Genomic DNA, 22,125 nt, shown 5'->3' with positions numbered 1-22,125 from the left:
GGCCCACAGCGGCTGGCCAGGCCTTCAAAGCCACTCCTACAGTCACCGTGAAGGAGGCCTCCAGAGTCCACACGGGACCAGGTGAGTGACAGGAAGGGGAGGAGGGTACAGGGCAAAGAGCAGAGCCGAGGCCCATTCAGGGGAAGGAGACGAGGGAGGGGAGGCTGGAAGAAAACAGGAGCCACACGATGCAGGGTAAGGCTTCGCTGGGTCTGACTGGTCGCAGACCACAGTAGGAAGCCCCGATGTGACGGAAAATGAAAGGCAAACAGCAGATCGACAACTTGGAGGAACTGTGGAGAAGGAGAGGGTGTTTTAGTTGGGACATGTGTTCAGCTGAGGGAACAGAGACCCAAAGCTGCAGCAGCTTAAGCGAGAGAGAATTTCTTTCTCACCCAGGTGCCCAGGCACGAGCAGTCTAGGGCCGCTGTGGCCGCTCCTTGGTGGCCGGGCCTAGGCTCCTTCTGCCTAGCTCTCTTGCATTTCTTGACCCAGGTTTTATTTTCAACTTGCTTAATCTGGAACTATACTTAGCAGAACCTCTTTCTCAATATAGTTCCATGTGATATTTGGTTAAAAAGGAAGTGATGTGAACGGTGGTCCCCAACCTTCCCAGCACCGGGGAAGGCAACCCCTTCACAGACAGGAAGTGGAGGCGTAGTCCCAGGGTGACCCGAGCGACCGTGTCTAACCTGCACCCCCTTCCCATCACCACCACCTTGCAACATACAATGTAACAACCACACATAGGGTTTGGGCTCCCCTGGGAACCTGGGACCACCATGGACCCTACAGGAGGCAGGGCCGGCAGCGATGGGCCAACGGGGAGCAGCTGCAAACATGGCTGGCACCCTCACACGCTCACGTGCTGCTCACCCCGTTGTGCAGCCGGGAGTCGGGGGATGCCAACAGGCCATGAACCAGCAGTGGTCCATGGGCCTGGGGGTCAGGGCCTCTGGGCAAGAGGACTGGGAGGTGGAAGTGAGACATTATAGTGGCCATTATTCCCTGAAGGGGAGGTGTGGTGACAGACACTCAGGGGTGCTGGGGTGGGGTTCCAATGTGTCCTCACTCACCTCTGTCCCACAGTCAGCTCCTCTCCCCAAATTCTGGCCCTGCTGAGCATGGGACCCCAGACCCACCTCCAGAGCCTTGGTGCTACTGGAGAAGTAACTACGCAGCAATTAGAGCGTCCCACAGACTCTCGACGACGCCCCCTTCGCAGGAGCTGGGCAAGCTGTCGTCCATTTCCCAGCCAGCTCCACTGTGTCCACCGTGAGCAGTCAAGTTGGTTGGTGCTGACGCCTTTGCTCTGAAGTTTCCTCACTCTGGACTTTCACTTCCTCTGCTCCTCCTGCAGCTGCGAAATTCCTATAACCATCCCTCACGACTTCCGTGTAAATCGAACTGGTTCTTGGTTTTCACCACTGCTAGTTTAGGGTTTTTTGTTTTTTTTTTCTGATCAGTTTTCAACCATTCTTCTTGTTTCTAGCTTCTGGGTTTTTGTTCCTCTTGTCATTTCTCCTGTTCTCCATGCCTTTATGGATTTATGTTTTTTTTAAATTTTTTTTGGAGAGGGTTTTTTTTGCTATAGGGTGCGTGTGCTCGCCAGAGAGACAGAGACAGAGACAGAAGTGAGAAATCACCCCCCTGGGGGCATGGCCACGCCACAATCCCTCTCGGGACCTTGGGCACGCACGCACACGTGCCCGGTGTGAGTTTTAGCCAACAAGTCCAGGACTCGAACTGCGGTCAACTACATGGGAGTCCAGTGACATAGCCATTACGCTAACTGCTGGTCCCGATTTATGTATGTTTTTAAACATTTCTTTATTGTAAGTTTTTTTTTTCTTCCAATGCCAGAGAATATGTGCACGAGAGAGAGAGAGAGAGAGAGAGAGAGCGAAAGCACCCCCCCCACCCCATCCCCTGTAGGGCCAGGTCACACTGCAATCTTTTCTCCCTCCGGTTCTCCATCCTATCAGATACTGGGCATGTGTGTGAGCCTGGTATGTTTTTCAAGTCAACATGGCCAGGATTCAAACCCTGATCGACCCTGTGAGAGCTAATTTTCTCTGCACAGAGCCTAATAGCTCTGCTACATGGCCAGCTCCTCTTTATTGTACTGGACTGTCAGAAAAGTCATGAAGTATTTTTTCTATGTCATGACTTTTTCGACAACCCAGAAGGTTTTTTTTTTTAGCATTATTCATTTTAATCTTACTTATTATTATTATTCAATTTGACCAGAGAGAGACACAGAGAAAAAGCAAGCTGCCAGGTCTGGGACTCGAACTGCAGAAGACCATGTGGGAGAGGCCAGTGCCTTGTCCACCATGCCACCTACTGGTTTTAGTCAGGTTTCAGTGGGGAGGAAAATTAGATGTTTGTCCAGTCTACAATTTTTTTTCTTTATTGCCAGAGTGCCTGCCGGAGAAAGAGAAGGAGAAGCCGGTCCCTGATAGGAGATGATTATGCTGCAATCCCTTCTCCATTTCCAATCCTGTGGGGTTTTGGACACGGCGCGTGCATCCACACACACACACGTGCACACACACACACACACACACACACACACACACACACATTAACCACAAAACTGCACAATAAGAACAAACCAGCCCTAAGCTGCTTTCTGCCTAAACATCTCCTTTGCCACATCATTCTTGTCTTTTGCACTTACATAAATCTACACAAACAACCTATGGGTGTTTTTTCCCTTATCTCCTGGAGCACAGATAAGTTAAATGTGTGTTGAATGCAGTCTTTTTAAAAGGCTGAATCATTTTTAAAGACTCTCATCACATGTAAGTGGAATCAAAGTGCTAATTATGCAAACTTGAGGGTTGCTGGATACTCTAGGAGTTCCTTGTTTTCTCCAGAGGTGCCTTCTAAGTGAGCGTTGTACTAATGACAGGTGCAGGAGTCGTCGTTCTTGGAGACAGAAATTTATCTCTGAGCTACATCTTGGAAAACAGATGTCTCGAGCCTGGCCCCAGAACTGAAATGGTAACTGCTGAGTTTTATGCACATGAGTGCTTGCTGGATGAAAATCCTTCTAACTCTCTCAGGGTCCATAGTGCCCACCCACTTTGCATCTTTCTGTTAGGTCACTTCCCTCTGGCAACTAGATGCACAGTGGATGCCCAAAGGATAGCGACATACTGACCCCTTAGTGATCCTCCATCCGCGAATGACCCAGGGGAAACATCCGAGAACTTTGGATTATTGAGCCGGGTTGATGTAAAGATTGCTTTCACAGTGCTGTCTTTTTTGCCAACTGAAATATAGTAATTGGTTTTCTTTGCAAGAAAGCTCACTTGTCTTGGTTAGATAGGTGGAAAAAAACCAGCCCATGAGGAAGTTAAAAGTTACAAGGTCATATCAGTCTTAATTCAGCTCATCAAATACTATCAAGGGTCAGCTGTGTGCTCAGCTCTGTGCTAGTTACTACAGATAGAATGTTCTGTCTCGAGCTACATGACTGGACCAGTGCAGGGGCCATAATCTGGTTAAAAGCAGATGGTGGGAGCCTGTCTTGAAGCCCTGTTTGCATAATAAGCACAGTTTTCATTTTTTTAGAGAGAGAGATTTTTGCTATAGGGCACATGTGATTACTGGAGATACAGAGAAACAGAGAGACAGAAAGCGAGAAATCACCCCCTGGGAATGGCCATACTGCAACCCCTTCTCTTCTTGGGATTTTAGGCACGCACGCACAAATGCCTGGTGCGAGTTTTGAGCTACCAGGTCCAGTACTCGAACTGTGGTCAACTACGTGGGAGTACAGTAATGTAACCATTATGCCATCTGCTGGTCCGAAGTTATTATGCAGACTCTACATTTGAGGTGGTTCTGGGGAGCTGGTGGAAGTTTTGCAGAGGGCTCTTTTTTTTTTTTTAATTTTTTTATTTTTAATGTTAGAGGGCATGTGTGCGAGAGACAGAGGGGAAGAGAAGAAAAACCCCTTCCCAATGGGGGCTGGTCACACTGCAATCCTCTTTCCTCCAGTTCTTTATCCCATTGTGATTCTGGCACACATGGACACACCTGGCATGTTTCTCAAGCCACCTGGGCTGGGACTTGAACCCTGGTCAGGCATGTGGGATCCAGCTTTCTATGTGCAGCACTTAACTGTTATACTAGGAGACCAGCCCATACCACCTCTTCTTGCAGCTTCTGGAGCTGAGAGGGGCAGTCCCTTTTCTCAGAAAGTAGCAAATCCAGGTCATCTCAACAGGTGGTTGTGAATGAGGCTGAAGAATAAAGAGAGGGCTCTGCAGCTCAGAGGGGGCCTGCTTAGCCCGAGAGGACTGGAGGGCTTCCTGTGGGTGGAGATGCCGGGAACAAGATCTGTCACCACGTTTTCTGGACCCCAGAGTCAGGACAAATGATGTGAAAAGTATTTGTTTTCTCATTTACCCATTTATTTTCATTAAACCTCCTAGTGGCCCAGCTTTGGTAGTGTGTGCTGTTAAAACTGTGCAGGCTGGGACCACCTGGGAGGTTCAGGTTTGATTCCTGCACACTGGCATGCACCTGCAGTTCCAGCAGTCTGGGAGGCTGAGGCAGAAGGATTGTGAGCTTGAGGCTGGCCTGGGCAGCATAGCAAGACTGTCTAAAAAATTGCTGGGCTTAGCGGCATGTGCCTACAGTCCCAGCCCAGAGAGGCCAAGGCCAGAGGACTCCAACGTGGGGACAATTTGTCTTAAAAATAAAAGTCTCCTAGGGGTAGAATAATAAAATCACATTTAGTTATTCATGTAAAATATTACTTTTATTAAAAATAATACAATTTGGAGGTCAGCAGGTGGCATAGTAGTTAAGGTGCTGGACTTCCACATGGGCAACTGTGGTTCAAGTCCTGGACCCAGCAGCTTGAAAATCAAGCCAGGTGAACGTGCATGCGTGCCCCAAATCCCAGGAGATAAATGGAGGAGAAAGGATTATGGCATGGCCATCCCCCTGAGAAGTGATTTCTCACTTTCCCTCTTTCTGTGTCTCTCTGGCGAGTTCATACACCCTATGGCTAAAACCTAAAAAAAAGAAATTAATTAAAAAAAAACAAAGAATAATGCAATTTAAAGAATTCAGAACTCTCCTTCCAAACTAGGATTTGTGGTGATCTTAGCTATGGTATATTTATTAACTGAGAATCCATTATTATACTTGAGAGTATGCTTTTATAAAATGGCATCTTCTTTCTCTTTTACTATGTGTTTTCTTCAGTGTGTTAATGAGTAGCAGCATACGATTACAGTGCCTAGTCATATTTAACCATAATACGCGTTATCGTAGGCCCTACATGAGACAGATGTCGCCACCAGATTCTGACACCCCATCGTGTTCTCTACGAAGGACCTTAATTAATTCTGAAGTGGATATGACTTTTATCCCCAAGCTCAACTGCTTGTTGAAGGCCTAAATTTGACATTCGGAGTGGCTTCATTCCACTCTCCCAGAGAGGGTAACATTGAGTCACTGCCCCTCAGAATCTATCCAGCACCCAGGTGGGCCTGGTCTGCAGGTGGCCTCTCCCAGTACTGCGCCCTTCATGCTCTCTGTGGAATCGCTTTGCCTGAGTCACACTTGGTGGCACCGTTGTCAGCCTTTCTTGAGAGTCATTATAAAGAGCAGGCCTGTGCCCCTCGCCTGTGTCTGCCATATGGATGTCACTGAGACCATTTGTCCTTACACTTACATCCTGGTTCCTCTCCAGAAGACTCCGGGAGAAATGGGTTGCTAATCTCAGCAGCACAAATCACCATTTAATTCATTCCCGAAACATTTACTGAGCACCTCCTACATTCAGGCAATGGAAGAGGTGCTGGGGGTACACTCATCAACAAATGCAGTCTGGGGGGAAGACAAACATCAACGGACCAATGATCCCATCAGTTATTACATCAGTTATGGCTACCGGGAAAAACAGTGGGGTCTTAGGGGTGTGAGTGAGGGGACCTGCGAGGTCAGTGAAGTGGTATTTCTCCTGCGTATTTCTCCTTACTTATTTCTACTCAATCACATTGCTCTTCTCTTTGGCTGCTAGGAAGGTAAAAGTCAAATTTGTGACTCACCTCTAGAAAGGATCTTTGATCTACTTTAATTTCTGGACTCATTCATTTGTGAGTTCAGAGCACCATCTTGCCAAATGCCTGCTGTGGGCTGGGGTCAGGTAGCCACAGGGGTGTGCCAGAGAGTGAGATAAACAGGTCCCTGACAGCATGGAGTTTATGGGCAAGTAGGTTTGGAAAAGGAAATGAATGGTTAAAATTCAGTTTGAGTGCTATGCTCAGGGAAGTCCAGACAGCTGTAAAAGTTTGGGAGAGAAATGTTAACCCCAGCTTGGAGGAAGGAGGCTGTCCAGAAAAGTTACTCTGGGGAAATGAAGACCAAGCTCAAGTGACATTGGTAAGACACTGGTGGGGTGGGGGCAGCTATGCCAGCGAGGTCTATGCAAAGATCGCAGGGAGAGGGAGTACACGCGTGCTGGGCAGCCGGCGCTGTGCTGGCGGAGGCTGCTGCGTCCCAGATGCCTGCCACACAATTCAAGTCCCAGAATCAATGGCCTGAGAAACGTGCCAGGCATGTGTGTGGGTGCGTGCCCAAGATCCCAGAAGAAGGGAGAAATGGAGAAAGGACTGTGGTGTGACCACTTCCCTTGGGGGGTGCTTTTTCACCGTCCCTCTCTGTATCTCTCTGGTGACTACATGTGCCGTCTCACAAATTAGAAAGAGAGAGAGAGAATAAATGCATGTTTAGAAACGGAAAGACCTGAAGCAGGAGGTGAGCGATGCGGCTAGGGAGGTAAACAGGCCAGCTTGTGCGTGGCCTCAGAAATCATGGCGTAGTTTTGACTCTATCTTGAAGGCAATGGAGTGCCATTGAAGAGAAAAATGTCCTGCCCTCGTTTTTCCTTTGCTTCATTTTCCTCATTTTTTACAGGCATGCACACACAGCTTTTAAATCCTTTCTTGAACAGAGCTAAAGTAATAACCAACTAGTTTACTAAATAATATTAAAGAAAGCTAGCTCAAGTTAGGAAATCTAAGATAGTATGTTCACATTAAAATAAGATATAACTGGAGCCAGCAGGTGGCATGGTGGTTAAGGTGTTGGACTCCTACATGGGTGACCATGGTTCGAGTCCTGGACCTGGTGGCTTGCTTTCTCATCCTCCTTCTCTCTCTGATCAAAATGAATAGTAATAATAAATAAAATTGAATAAATAATTATTAAAAAATATAACCAATAATTATCTGTACACATGCACAGAATATCTCTTGAAGAACAAAAAGCTGGTGATAGCGACCGCCTCTGGGAGGAACATGAGGTGGGTGGAGAGGGAGGCTTTTACTGTGAATTCCCCTTTTCCTTTTGTGTCACACGTATATTAAAAACTAAACAAAGTGGACCAGTCAGTGGTGTGGTGGTAAGACAGCCGGATTCCCACATGGCCAACTATGTGGTTTGACTTTCAGACCCGGCAGCTTGAAAGACATACCAGGTATGTGTGTGTGTGTGTGCCCAAACTCCTGAGAGGAGAATGGAGGGGAAGGGGTTGCAGCCTGGCCATCCCCACCAGGGGATGATTTCTCTTTCTCTCTCTCTCTGTCTGTCTGTCTCCCCAGTGAGCCCATGTGCCCTATAGCAAATTAAACAACAACCACAACAAAATAGTCAATAAACTGTAATTTTAGAATAAATAGCCCCCATCAGGGAAAAGCATGATGAATGTAATAGCCGCATCCTCCCTCCTGCCCCATTTCTCACTTAGATCATCTGTTAGAATACCAGACTAGGGTAACACATATCGACGGGGAAGTGAAAAAGAAAAACAAAAAACCAACAACAAGCAGGAAAGCCTTGGGAAAACAGCAAGACTTGGTGATGGGTAGAATGAAGGAGGCCGAACAGCAAGACTTGATGATGGGTGGAACGAAGGAGGCCGATCAGAAAGGAATTCCAAAGGAACCTTGAGGCGCGCTCTCAGATGGGCGTTCCCGTATGTTCAGTCTTGGCTTCATCATCCCCGCCACAGGATGACTGCACTGCATTACGGGCAGTGGTGGGATGAAACATGCTAGGTCCCGGTTATTAAAGGTGACCATGATCGCCTGATAAGGAAACCCAGACAGGTTAAGCAACCTCAAAGAGATTCCGATCTGGCGTGGAGGAGACAGACAAGGGGGCAGGTCATTTCAGCACGCCGTGATCATGTCACTGTGCTGGGGGACGCACAGGAGGGCACTGGGGGCTGTCTTGTTGGCTGCCTAGGAAGGACCGGAGATGGGCTTCTCCTGGGAGTGACTGAGATATGCCCTCGCTGAAGCCTGCGTGGGAGAAGGGAGGGGCACAGGGCTGAGAAGGAGCTGTGAGGCGTGTTTAGCTCAGAGGCTGGCCAATGTGAGCCTTCCAACAGAGTGTGTATTTCTGTAAGTAAGAGTGTTGTTGGAACCTAGCCACAGTTTTATTGGAATAAGCCACATTTATTTCGTTCATGTATTATGTGACGTTTTTGCTAGGAAGGCAGTTGAGCAGCTGGCAACAAAAGCTCTGGCCCTGTGTGGAAAGTTTGCCTGGGCTGATCCGCCAAAGACTCAGAAGAAAGGCACTGCCAAATTGCCCCACCTGGGGGTAAGGCGCCTGGCAATTTCAGGGCTGTGTTTAGAAGGGCTCTGCGCTTGGAGTTCAGGAGGGAGGACCAGGTTGAAAATACAAATTTGGGAGTCGTCAGACACAGATGGTATTTAAGGTCTAGGTGAGATCATCAGGAGGATGACTGTAGGTGAAGAAGCAACTCAGGGTCGAGGCCTGGGGCCTGCCAATGTTTCTAGGTCAGGAGAGGAAAAAGAAGAGATGGAGGAAGGGAGACCCAGAAGGAGAGGCCTGTGAGACAGGGAAAAACTCAGCAAACATGGTTTCCTAGAAGCCATGGGGGTGACGGCCATGCTGTAATCCCTTCTCCTCCATTCTCCTCTTGGGATTTTGGGCCCGTATTGCACATGCCTGGCATGATCCTCAAGATGTCACATACAGGACTCGAACATGGTCAGTCATGTGTGGGTCCAGTGCCTCAACTACCACACCACCTGCTGGGCCCTAATGTTCGTTTTTTTTAATCTTCTAAAGTGTCTTCATTAAGCAAGTGTGTTCTCGGCGCCAACTATGTTCCAGGCACTGGGATAAAAATCAATGCTTCTTGAAAGTCTGTGTAGCAGAGCACCCTCAAACACATCCCAGACATTTTTTAGCAAGTGATCCAGATCTGGAAAGAGCCAGGAATTTCTAAAAGGGGCCGCTGCAGGAGCCTCCTAACTGCTTTCTTGCCCTCTGTCTGTTTCAGTGATTTTCCTGAAACACAAGTATGAGCAAGTCACACCTTTTCTTTAAACTCTTTCATGAAGAGGTGTAAGAACATAGGACAAATTGCTTCTAGGGAAGAGAACAGGAACACGGTATGGAGGTGAGAGCCTTACCTTTGTGTAGTGTTAGGAGACAAAAATAACCAAGTAGATATATTTACTGCTCAAAAGACAGACAAGCCTTCTTAAAAGTTTCCAGGGTTTTCTACTAACCTTCAGAGAAAAAAAAATCCTTAATTTGGTCTAGAAGGCGCTGCACTGCAGCCCTGCCAACCTCTCCAGCCTGGTGTCCTACTAATCTCTCTTCCTTTTGCTCTCAGAGCTGGCTCCACTGGTCTTCCAGTTCTGCTGTGTTAGGCTCTCCTGGGCTTCAAAGCCTTTACACAGGCTTTTCTTCTGTTCCTTCCTTATTCCCACCTGTCCCTTCCCCTTCTTTGCCAGTAAACGTAAGTAAGTCACTTTTTCAGGCGAATTCTTGCTGAATCCACAGATCCTAGCAGTCTTCATCTGCCCCAGCTGGCCACTCACCGCCTCCCCCCACCAACCTCTCGGGCACCAGGCATTTCCGCAGCAAGCATTAAAGTGTCACAGGGTGGTCAGTTGCCTCACTACACTGTTAGACTACGGACAAGGCTTCAAGGCTCCATGGTGTCCAGCATGGCCGTGTCACCCAGTGGGCGCTGGCGAATGTTAGCGGGATGACTTCGCACATGGGGACCTCATTCTCCCAAAGCAGCTGTGGGAAAAGGGAGGCAGACGAGGAGCCAGCGCAGGCCAGCCCCACGGGTCTTCGGTCTTAGAGGCCGAGCTGACCCTGCCAGCATGACCCTGCCAGCATCCTGGTCCAGAAGTCTCAGTGGGAGAGATGGACTGGGTGGCACCACCAGGAGCTCACAAGGTCGCACGTTTGAGACCGTCACACGTACTGACAGCCCCAGCAGAAGGGGGACGACAAAAACAGCAGACCAGCCGCGAGTCAAAAAAACGGCCTCCTCCTCCAAGGGGAAAGCTCGGACCACCCGCGGCGACTGAAGCCAGCAGGCAGGAACGCAGGGGCCGCCCGGCCCGCGCCTGCGCACCCTGGCCCCGCCCCCGCTCCAGGGCTAAAAATCATCATGTGAGAGGGTATCCTTCAGACCTGTACTTAAAATGATTTATTCTGGATGCAAACATACTTTCATTTGTCTCAATTCATCTTTGGTCTTACTTTCAAGAGCCAGTTACAAATGTAATTCTGTATTTTGTTAGCTACTTGAACCCTAGCACTTCCATTAATGAACTTGAACTTTAGTTTCATACTGTCAGAAGAATAGTGTATTATTGCAGTATTAGGAATATAAGTCTATTTTAATGGAAACCATTTTATATTTATGATTTCAAGGGGAAATCAATTTTAAGTCCAGTATAAATCACAAATTGATTAATGTGGTCTCTTGCCAGTTTCTTGACTTTTTAAAGACTCATACTACAGATGGCTGACTGCAGTGTTTTGATCTGTAATAGCCCCGCGGTGCTCGGCTGAGCCGGTGGCCCGGGATGGCTCCTGGGTCCGAGAGGGCCGTAGAGACGCGTCCAGGAAGCTCGGCGGCCACCGCTCAATTCAGGCCGCCCCAACTCTCGGCTCTGTCTCCGCACTGGCTTAGCCCTCTCTTGGATGGAGGTTCCAGGCCCGTCGCGGTGGCGGATGGTTTGGGCGGCCTGGTGGCACCGAATCCCGTGGGAGCAGAGGCCTTTGAGCTGCGGGCCCGATGGTCCGGTTCTGGCCCCTTGACCGCGCAGCTCTCCCCTCTCCCTGCCCCGCGGCCGGCAGTGAGGATGCTGGCGTTTTAAAGTCCATTACGTTTGCGGGCACCCCGACATCTCTACTCCTTGTAATCGTGAATCTTCAGCCCTGTGACATGGGCCGTGTGAGGATGGTCGCCCAGTGTTAGAGACGCGAGAACCCAAGCTTTGGGCAGCTCACGTAACCTGAGGTCTCAGCCCACGAGTGATGGAGCTGGAAATGATCTTACAGCGATAAAAAGAAAAAAAAATAGTTTTTCATCTTTGATTAATTTCTCGGATGCACCGTGATTTTTGTTACTTTTGTGCTAGAACACCTGATGGCTTCCGACACCTGCAGAACGAAGTTGCACATAATTTGATGCTTTGCCTGCCTCATCCCTTCCCTCCTCTCTTTCCTTGACCCTGCTTTGTTGACTCCTCTTCCACTGGAGCCTTCCCCACTCCCCGAGGCACCTCTCACTAACCTGGATACTTTATTCAGATCTTGTCACTGAGTGCTTCCAGCCCTCCCTTGGTCTCTTTTTATGGCCTTCATATATTGTTGGTCAGCTTCCTGCCATCGGGATTCCCACTGATTTGTAAATGTTTCCTCCAACTGAACTGCCAGCAACTTGAGATGATTAATCTGATTAAATTTTGTAGTCCCCAAGTGTCTAGCCCAGTGACTCTCGCATGGCAGGTAGTTCCCTGCCACATGAACTTGGTATGTTGGAATAGTGATTGCTGTGTGTGTGTGTGAGAGAGAGAGACTTCAAGAATTTCCCTTGGGTGTTGTCCTCTTAGAGTAAAATTGGGGTGGCTCAAGTGCAAATGGATGAGATGAATCTTTAGAAGGAATCTATTCTGGATCCCACTCAAGGTGGCTGAAGAATTCCTAGGGACATCCGAGGAATGTCGTGAGACCAGGGTATAGTCTCAGTAAGGGGTATGTCTGATTAGGCCATACCTAACACGTAGCCAGGTTTGATAGTCGTGTGTCAGTAAGGAGCCATTCAGCTCTAAAGTGACAGATAAGGGACTGAGGGTTAAGTCAGCGGGGGAATGACATACCGGATGTCTGTTTGGGGAGATCACAGTTCATGTTAACTTAGGAGACACTTGCAGAGGCTTTATATTGAAGAAACCAAATGCTTTGTTTAATGAGCATTTCTTTGATTCGTGTATCCATAAAACCCACTTGTGGGTCAGCCAGGTAGTATAGTGGTTAAGGCTGCTGGATCCTCCATGGCTGGCTGTGGGGTTCAAGTCCCAGACCCAGCAGCTTGAGAAACAAGTCAGGTGTGTGTGCGTGTGTGATCAAAATACTGAGAAGAGACTAGAGGAGAAGGGATTTCATGTGGCCATCCTCTTGGGGTAGGATTTCTCACTTTCCCTCTCTGTCTCTCTGGCGACCACATGAACGCTATTGTAAACTAAAAAGAAAAATTCCATGTACATATTGCAGACACCAGGAAACACGCTTTGGAAATGGTGCAGCAGAGGAGCGAGGACAGGACCATGTCCTCCTTGCCATTGGGCTAAGCTTTCTTACTTCCTTGCCAAGCGGTTCGTTCTTGCTCTGGGGAGGAGACGGGTCGGGGAGGGCGTGCAGCAGAACTCCCTGGTCTCCCTGTGTCTGTCTTAGTTTATTTTTATTATAGTTTAGCTTCACATGGAACATTCTTGGAGGAGAATGTCCTGACCGTGCCAAAGCAAGGGTTCTCTGCTCTTTGGTGATTTCATTGCTCATTTTGATCGCATTTGGATTTGCTGACAAATGATGCTTCTAGGCCTCTGAAGCAGTGACAAACCCTCCCTGATGCGCGGCCACTGTCTCTTCACCTCCTGTCTATGCCATTGTCACCTGCCTCTCGACTGTCGCTGCACGTAGCTCTCGATCTCTCATCAAGTCTACTCCGTCTGTTCCCTGCCATGACTATAGGGTTTTTTTGTGTTTAATCAAATCTCTGTTCTCTGGGAGTCCTCTGCCATTTCGTACTTCAGACTGGTTTGTTATCGAATGTCCTTTCCCCCAGTACATCCAGTCTCTCCTCATGGCGTGCCTGGGAAAGCTTGCCTGCAAGGAGCAGCATACTAAGTTATAGACGAGATCCACCTTTACTGGAAAGAATTTAGGTTTAGGTGCAACTCCTTTGGAGTGTGGACATTCTTGCCTTTTCCCCTTCCCCCGTAACCCAGAGGAACTGTGTTTTCTTGGTAATTCACTAGTTGAGTCAAAGACATTAGTTCTTTCATGCAGAATTGGAATCCTTATCTAAGGAGAAGAACATTTTTTGGGCGTAGAGAAAATAATGAAGTACCTGCCTGCTACCCTAATGTCCAGCCGTAATGTCATCCGTATTTGGGACAGAGTGTCCTGTCAGGCAGCTTAGAGCTGTTTTTAAATTAGATTGACTCTCAGGGCTGCTGGTTGTCCAGGCTTTAAACAAAAGCTACATTATTTCAGTAGCAATTGTTTTTCTCTTCACATTTGATAAAGCCGTTCAGTGATCCGAGGAACAGTTGTTATGATCCTGTGGAAACCTGACAAGAACCTTCTGAAATCATGTGACAGTCAAGGAAACTGAGGCTCCACGAGGGGTCCTAGACAGCCATCAGCAGGGCCAGTGTCCGAACACACAGACGTTTGATTGGTCGAGATCTGTTTTATCCGTTGTTTTTTATTTTTATTTTTTCCTTCTCCCAGATCGAAAGGTAAAATGAAGTACATTCTAGTCACCGGCGGTGTTATATCAGGAATCGGGAAGGGGATCATTGCCAGCAGTGTGGGCACGATACTGAAGTCGTGTGGTCTTCACGTAACTTCCATCAAGATCGACCCCTACATTAACATCGACGCGGGGACGTTCTCTCCTTACGAACATGGTAAGCAAGGCGCTCTCTTTCTTTGAAACTTGTGTAGTGTGTGGAAGAACGTGTCTGCATTTGGGGATTGTGTGTCCATTTTGCATAACTTCCATTTCCTGCCTTCTAGAAACGTCATTTATGTAAAAGAGTGATTTTTTTTTTTCCTCACCTGGATAGGAGAACGCAGAACTTTTTTTATTTTTTTTAAGTTTTTTTTTGCCCCAGGGCAAGTGTACTTGTCAGAGATAGACAGGGAGAGGGAAAATGAGAAGTCACCCCTGCAGTGGGGGACGGCCATGCCACAATCCCTTCTCCTGGGATTTTAGGCATGTGTGCACACATACACACCTGGTGTGATTTTCAAAGCTGCCAGGCTCGGGATTTGAACCACACAGCCATGCGGGAGTCCAGTGCCTTAACCAGCACCATATCTGATGGCCCCGGAAGAAAAACTCTTAGTAGACAGTGTAGTGATTCGAGTCCAGAGGTTTCTGTAAGAAATTATCTTTTTGGTGGCTAAGTGAAAATTGGTCACTTCTCTTGAAAAAAGACTCTGGTGACATAGAACATTTGTCAGATACTTGGGAAGGGGAAGTATGCTTCTGTGTGTGACTCCAAGCTTTGGAAGAAGGATGGCTGGACAGACATAGGGGATTAACTTTGTCTCAGTATAAGAAAGCTCATTTGGGTTTGTATTAGCAAGCCCCCCCCGAAGAGTGAGGTGACTGACTTCAAGAAGTCGTGAGGTACCTTTGGTAGAGATGGTCATACAGAGGCTAGAGGACCACTTTGTAGGGATTCAAGCAACAGCTAGAACTGGGTTTGAGAATCTGTAAGGTAGAATTTAGATGTTATAAGCGAGGACCTTTTGAGATGACTAAAAAGCAGAATCATTAAGGCTGGGTAGGAAAATTTCATTTTATTTCTTTATCGACGCTAAGGGCCTGTCACAATAGCATGTCTGTCTTAAGTTACTGCAGAGGTTAATTGCCTAAAATTGGGAGAGGTGTGCTGCTAAAACACACCTCTTAAGTTTTAAAATTCTGTATTCAGGGGCCAGCAGATGGAGTAGTGGTTAAGGTGCTGGACTCCCACATGGCCGACCGCGATTTCGAGTCCCAGACCCGGTGACTTAAAATTGACACTGGGCGTGGTGTGTGTGTGCCCAAAATCCCGAGAGGAGAATGGGAGAAGGGATTATGGTGTGGCCGTCCTTCTGGGGTTGGGGGAGGGATGATTTCTCACTTTCTCTCTTTTCATCTCTCTTCTGTCTCTCTGGTGAGTGCATGTATCGTCTAACAAAAATGTCTTAATTTTTTAGAGCTTTTTTTTTTTTTTTTGCTATGAGGTGCATACACTATCCACAAAGAGAGACAGAGAGAGAGAGAAAGTGCGAAGTCACACCCCCTTCCCAGGGGAGGCAGCCACACCACAATCCCTTCTTCTCCATTCTCCTCTCGAGATTTTGGGCATGTAGGCACACGTGCCAGGCATTAGTTTCAAGCTGCCAGATCCAGGACTTGAACTGCCATCAACTACGTGGGAGTCCAGTGATGTAACCATTATGTCATTTGGTATACTGGAGTGATATTTAATGCGGAATTCTTGAGCATAGGATGAGTTGTCTCTGGGGGGAAAATAAGACATTTCCTCTCCCTCTTTCTGAACTCATCCCTTGTTGTAATGGTAGAAATAATCCATTCTGGGCAAAATTTTATAATCCATACAACCTTAACATGCATATATCTTATATAAGTTTTCAATCAGATTTTACTTTTTTTAAGAGAGATTTTTGCTATAGGGCTGTGTGCTCACCAAAGAGACAGAGAGAGATAGAAAGTGAGAAATTACCCCCCAGAGGGATGGCCAGGCTGCAATCCCTTCTCCTCCTCCAGTCTCCTCTCAGGATGTTGGGCATGCAAAGCACACATGCCTGGCCTGAGTTTGAAGCCACTGGGTCCGGGACTTGAACCATGGTTGACCATGTGGGAAGTCCAGTGACGTAACCATTACACCATCTCCTGGTCCCTCAGATTGTTCTTTTGAACTGTGCTCTGCTTAGTTAGGAAATGTTTCTGAAAGTTCTTTTTCTCTAGGCAATAGAGGCTGACCAAAGCCCCATGTACCCTCAGCCTTCTGGGCTGTCATTTCCTTCCATTCTGTGTGACTTTATAACTCTTCCTGTTAAGAGTGAGTTCGTTGATAGGCTAGTGGTATGAAGCTATCTTTTGGAGAATGGTTAGTCATTTTTCTTTCTTTGGTGTCACAGTTTCCCGAAAGTAAAGTTCTGCCGCCTAGAAAACGAACGCAGACTTTGTTGTGTTCCTGCGGATATTTCAAGATGCGCGTGGTCCGTGGTGTTTTCACTTACCTAGATGTTTTCGCTGTTCATTGCAGGAGAAGTGTTTGTGCTGGATGATGGCGGGGAGGTAGACCTTGACCTGGGGAACTATGAGCGGTTCCTTGACATCCGCCTCACCAAGGACAATAACCTGACCACGGGCAAGATCTACCAGTACGTCATTAACAAGGAGCGGAAAGGAGACTACCTGGGGAAAACCGTCCAAGGTAATACTGGATCTACCTTTTAAGGTTTTAAAATCTTAACCAGTTTCATTTCTTTTGAGTATAACAATGTACTTTTTATGCAGCTGAAAATTCAGAATTGTATGGTTATTTGCTCAAAAAGTAATTTGACAAGTCCCATGCTGCCCTGCGGCTGTCGGGGAGACTGTCGGTCCAGCTGGGGTAGCACGATTTGAGTTGAGAGGTGTTTTTATATGGTGAGGAGTGTGATTAGGTCATTGGGCCAGATGGCTTGTATGTTGTGCGTCTTGGGGGGGTATAGACAGTGATAAGAAAACGCACATCTGTTGTGTATGTTGGTTTTCAGGCTGTCAGTGGTGCCCTGTGTGCTATGAGGAGTCCGAGAATTGGGTTTCTGGGTCCCCTCAAGCTTTCATCTTACCACTTTGCTGCTTTGTGCTTTGCACAGGTGTTCACTTGAGAAAGGGTTTCGCTGCTTTAAGAAGGTGGGTTGGAAAACCACTGATCTGGTGTCAGCGGCAGCAGCCTAATTTGGGGAGCTTCTGGAAAGTGGCTTTCATCTGAGTTCGGAGAGTAATTCTGCTCTGACCTTAGACTTCACTGGTTGAAAGCTGAGGGTCGCCCTGACAGCTGGCTCTGGTATGGGACTGTCCTGGCCAGATTCTGGGTTAACTGGGTCATGTTTGGATCTTAGCCCTGCCGCTTACCAGCTCTGTGAACATGGGCGGGTTACTTAACCTCTCAGAGACACGGTCTCCTTTTCTGTAAAGTGGAGATAGTAACAGGACCTACCTCTCCTGGTTGTTCGGAGGATTTAAGGAGCTAAGGACCTAGGTTGGTAAAATGCTTCCCTGAGTTCCTGGCACAGAGAAAGGAATTAGGAATTCAAGTGATTTGGGTCATACACTTTAGGCCTCAGTGCATTCATTGGCTTACTCACCATCTATCAAATATTTATGGAATGCTCACTGCGATCAGACCCTTGCTGGGAACACTTGATGAACAAGGCCAGGGAGGTCATTCTCATGGAGGTTACTCGTGGGAGAGACAGAAAACAAACAGAACAAGTTGTCTGACAGGAGCTGCGAAGGAGATGAGCAAGTGAGGAAGAGAGTGACTGGGAAAGCACTTTGGACAGGTGGTCAGGGGAGGTGCCCACAGACAGGATGTTTTGTAGGAGGCCAGAGTGGGATGAAGGGAAAGCTTGGGAAAGAGGAAGGTCAAGGAATGGAGGGGAGGCCGGTACGGCTGAGCGGGTGAGCAGAGATGGGGGGTCTCCTCTTTCTAGCCCTAGAAGTTTAGATTTATTTCAGAACAGGGACCAGCAGTTGGCGTAATGGCTATGTCACTGGACTCCCACATAGTTGACCGCGGTTTGAGTCCCGGACCTGGTGGCTTAAACTCATGCTGGGCACGTGTGCGTGCGTGCGTGCCCAAGATCCCAAGAGGAGAATGGAGGAGAAGGGACTGCGGTGTGGCCATCCCTCCTGGGGGGGTGATTTCTCACTTTCTGTCTGTCTCTGTCTTTCTGGCGAGTGAATGCACCCTATAGCAAAAAACCTCTCAAAAAAATAAATAAAATAAAGATTTAATTCAGAACAGTGTGAAGCCACTGAAAACTTTCAACATGGGAGTGATGAATCCTGATTTGTGAGTTTAAAAGATCACTTTGGGCCCAGCTGAGGTCCGCGTGGTGGACTCGGCCAGATGAGAGGGCTGGGTTTGACTCCTGGCCCACCTAAAAGCCAGGTGTGGTGGTGCACATGGCCCCAGTACTCAGGAGGCTGAGGTAGGAAGGCAATGACAGTGAGACTTTGTCTGCAAACAGCACACACGGGCTTGCTCTGGGGCTCGAGGGTAACATGCTGCTCAAGAGAAGCTGATTCACATAGTGACTGCAGTTTGAATCCCCGGCCTGGTTGACCTGACACCTGCTGGGTAGACGGGAGAGTGCCCAGTATCTGCTGGGCTGGAGGAAGGGTATCGCAGCCTTACTAGACGCCGTGGAGGATGCTTCTCTCCCTCATATACATACACACACGCTGTCGTGAATAAAGAAAATAGAACAGCACACACAACAAAACAAAGATCGTGGGACCAGCAGATGGCGCGATGGTTACGTCACTGGACTCCCACATAGTTGAGTGTGGTTCGAGTCCTGGACCCAGCGGCTTAAAACTCATGCCAGGCACGTGTGTGTGCATGCTCAAGATCCTGAGAGGAGAATGGAGGAGAAGGGATTGAGGCATGGCCATCCCCCCTGGGGGATGGGTTCTCATTTTCTGTCTCTGTTTCTCTGTGTGTGTCTCTCCAGTGAGCACATATGCCCGATAGCAAAAATCTCTCTCAAAAGAAAGCTAAAGATGGCCAGCTGCCTGGTGAGGGATAGGTGATGGATCTCCTGCACGAAGCACTGCCGCTTAGCTCTGATTGCTGGATTTAACAGTAATCGTCACCCCAACTGAGCACTGGCCTGCTGCGGGCTCTGCCAAGCGCTGTCCTGCAAGCACCATTTCACAGAGAGTGCAACTGTAAGAAGGAGCCGTTATTTCCGCTTAACAGGTGGAGAAAGCCGCTTAGAACAGTTTAGAAACGTGCCAGTGGTGACAGCTAGTGAGTGTGGAGCTGAGATTTGAGTCCAGACGTGCTGGTCCCAGCACGGGGTTCCTGACGGCCTGCCGTACCGCACTGCCTCTGCAGGGGTTGTCAGCCCGTCCTGGCGGAGCAGCCAGGTGTGATGTGCCCGCCTGCAGCCTCAGCCGTGAGCAGTGGGACCGGCCCCCTGGCCTACTGTGTGGGTGTGTGGCCGGAAGGGTGGACACCACACAGGGCATCTGCTCTGTTAGAGGTGGGGCCAGACGCCGCTCTTGGCCACGTAATCTCTTACTGTGCTTCCAGCGACAGCTTGGAATTCTGGGAAGGAGGCTTGGGGAGAGTGAGCCCAAAGATTCGTGGAGGCCATTTAAAGGGGGCCTCAAAAGTATTTTCCTGACCTCATCATCACTCTGTCCCTCCCGGCAGAGTGCCGCAGTTTAACCAGGGGGCAAGTGTAAATGACGCCTGTTTTCTCTCTTCCCCAGTTGTCCCTCACATCACAGATGCCATCCAGGAGTGGGTGATGAGACAGGCCCTGATTCCTGTCGATGAAGATGGCCTGGAACCTCAAGTGTGTGTTATTGAGGTCTGTATGGTCCCTCCTGCGTGAACAATGTATTTACTCTCCTTAGTCAGCCGTCAGCAGCTGATAAGGGAGTTCCCAGGGGAGCCCCGACCTCCGCTCTGTCCGTGCAGTGTCTGCTGCTGTGTGGCAGGCGAGGGCACAGTGGCAGCCACGTGTAGTGACCGTGCAGGGGAACGTGGTACCTTGTCCACGTGATGCTCCTTTCTCGGCATTTACGGATTCACGTAGTACCGACTGTACCAAGGAGAGTGCACGAGACCCTTTCCTCCGTCTGAGAGTTGACGGACCCGCCGTCCTTGGGCAGAGGGTTTGGCTCTGGGTGAGCGTCCCTGGTCACCCTGCTGGCCGTTGGGTCACTTCTGGTCTAGAAGTTCCAGCAGTTTTTTATAACTGTTCTTTTTTTTCCTTTTTTTTTTTTTTAAGTGGTTTTTGCCATAGAGTGTATGTGCTTGCCTAGGAGAGAGAGAGACAGAGACAGTGAGAGGGAAAGTGAGAACTCACTCCCAGGGCGGATGGCCATGCCACAGTCCATTCTCCCAGAATCTTGGCCGCACACACTCGTGCCCGGTGTGATTTTCAAGTCACCTGGTCTAGAACTCAAACCACGGTCAGCCATGTGGGAGTCCAGAGACGACGTAACCACTGTGCGATCTGCTGGCCCCAACTGTTCACTTTTTAATACAAAATTGATGTATGGTTAAATAAGGACTTAGGATTTCAGTTGTTGTGCTTTGTCACTCGCATACAAATAAAATGTCTGGTTCCTTTTCCTCCTGACCTTTTTCTTAAAATGATGTGGAAAGAGCCAGATAGGCTTGGGGAATGGAGAGCCTATCCACAAACGAAGTCTCACTCCTGCGAACTGACACGGCGTGGTCACCGGTCACTGGACTGAGGCGGCAGAGCCGTGGACAGAAAAGTAAACCACCAGCTTTGAAAGCCAGGTGCTGAACCTCTGAACTCCCTGTCTTCTAGCTGGGCGGGACAGTTGGAGATATCGAAAGCATGCCCTTCATTGAGGCCTTCCGTCAGTTCCAGTTCAAGGTCAAAAGAGAGAACTTCTGTAATATCCACGTCAGTCTAGTTCCTCAGGTAAGGTTTTCGGAGTTTTCCTTGGCGGAGATGGCGAGGAGGGCCAGCCCTGGGCCAGTAGGTGGCATAGAAGTGAAAGTGCTGGATTCCACGTGCCTAGCTTCACAGTTCGAAACCCAGACCTAGAGGCTTGCGAATCACGCTGGGCATATGTGAACGCATGTCTAAAATCCCAAGAGGAGAGTGTCCCTCTGGCAAGTGTGCGTACCCTCTGGCAGTAACAAAAACAGAACTGCAAGAGTGGTTTGTAAGGTTTGGTGAGAGAGGGTGGATATGAGGGCTGGGAACCACATTCTTTAGCACAGACCCTGTAGAACTATGCTTGTGTCACTTGGATAAAAAGAAAAAGCTAAATTATGTAAGTAATCAAAAGTCATACTGGAAATTTCTTTATCACAGATAAACTAACTTTTTTTTTTTTTTCCTTTTGTAAAATAGCCAAGCTCCACAGGGGAACAGAAGACTAAACCCACCCAGAATAGCGTTCGTGAACTTAGAGGACTTGGGCTTTCCCCAGATCTGGTAAGATTTCCTGATGCCTGGTGCTGTGGTTTGAACACGTCCCTCCCAGATTGGCACGCTGAATCATCATCAGGGGATTAAAAAGGCAAAAATGCGATCTAATTGATCGTGTCGCAAGGTCAGACTTTTGGAAAGAGACTAGAGATTTACTGGTTATGGTTAGGCCCCATAATTGAGTCCTAGTGGGTTTTTAAAGAAACGAAATGACCCACTTTATAATCTCTTCCTACTATCTTCAGTCTTCTTGTTTTCTTTACTCCTAGGTGGTGTGCAGGTGCTCAAATCCTCTTGACACAGCAGTAAAAGAAAAAATATCGATGTTTTGCCATGTTGAACCCGAACAAGTAAGGAGAAATTCCATGTCTTCCGTAAATTGGCTTTTGCTTTTTGTTGTCCTAAAGCCTCTTGACTGGTTTCATGGACTTGTTATTCCATCAAGGCAATGGACTGTTCCCCAGAAGAACTGATGCCATTGACTCTAAGGATCGCCTTGACCACCTCTCGTGGTCCCCCAAACATGCTTGCACCCCTGCTGCCTCTTCTCTCCCCACCCCTTGCACTTCATGCTCCAGCTCTTTCCACATCATTTTAAGAAAAAGGTCAGGAGGAAAAGGAACCAGGCATTTTATTTGTATACGAGTGACAAAGCACAACAACTGAAATCCTAAGTCCTTATTTAACCATACGTCAGTTTTGAGTGTTTTTTGGTTCTCATACTACCTTGCACTCTTTCTGCTGCGTTCTTTTGCATTTGCTAATTTCCGTTAGAAATTGGTGTCCTCTTTC

General features: G+C 48.2%; 1 protein-coding gene across 1 annotated transcript in view; it reads left to right on the top strand.

Annotated features, from left to right (window-relative positions):
- The window catches only part of CTPS1 (CTP synthase 1), a gene marked incomplete in the record, with an annotated part of 47,724 nt that continues 25,599 nt past the window's right edge, over window positions 1-22,125 (top strand). The window contains 7 exon segments of the mRNA XM_027766886.1: window positions 1-81; window positions 13,837-14,015; window positions 16,395-16,565; window positions 19,625-19,725; window positions 20,701-20,817; window positions 21,256-21,339; window positions 21,603-21,683. Coding sequence (XP_027622687.1) covers window positions 13,850-14,015; window positions 16,395-16,565; window positions 19,625-19,725; window positions 20,701-20,817; window positions 21,256-21,339; window positions 21,603-21,683 — 720 coding nt within the window.

This window comes from Tupaia chinensis, unplaced genomic scaffold (assembly GCF_000334495.1).
Source record: "Tupaia chinensis unplaced genomic scaffold, TupChi_1.0 Scaffold143758_1, whole genome shotgun sequence".
Lineage (NCBI taxonomy): Eukaryota > Metazoa > Chordata > Mammalia > Scandentia > Tupaiidae > Tupaia > Tupaia belangeri.
This window is presented reverse-complemented; position numbering and strand designations above follow the sequence as displayed.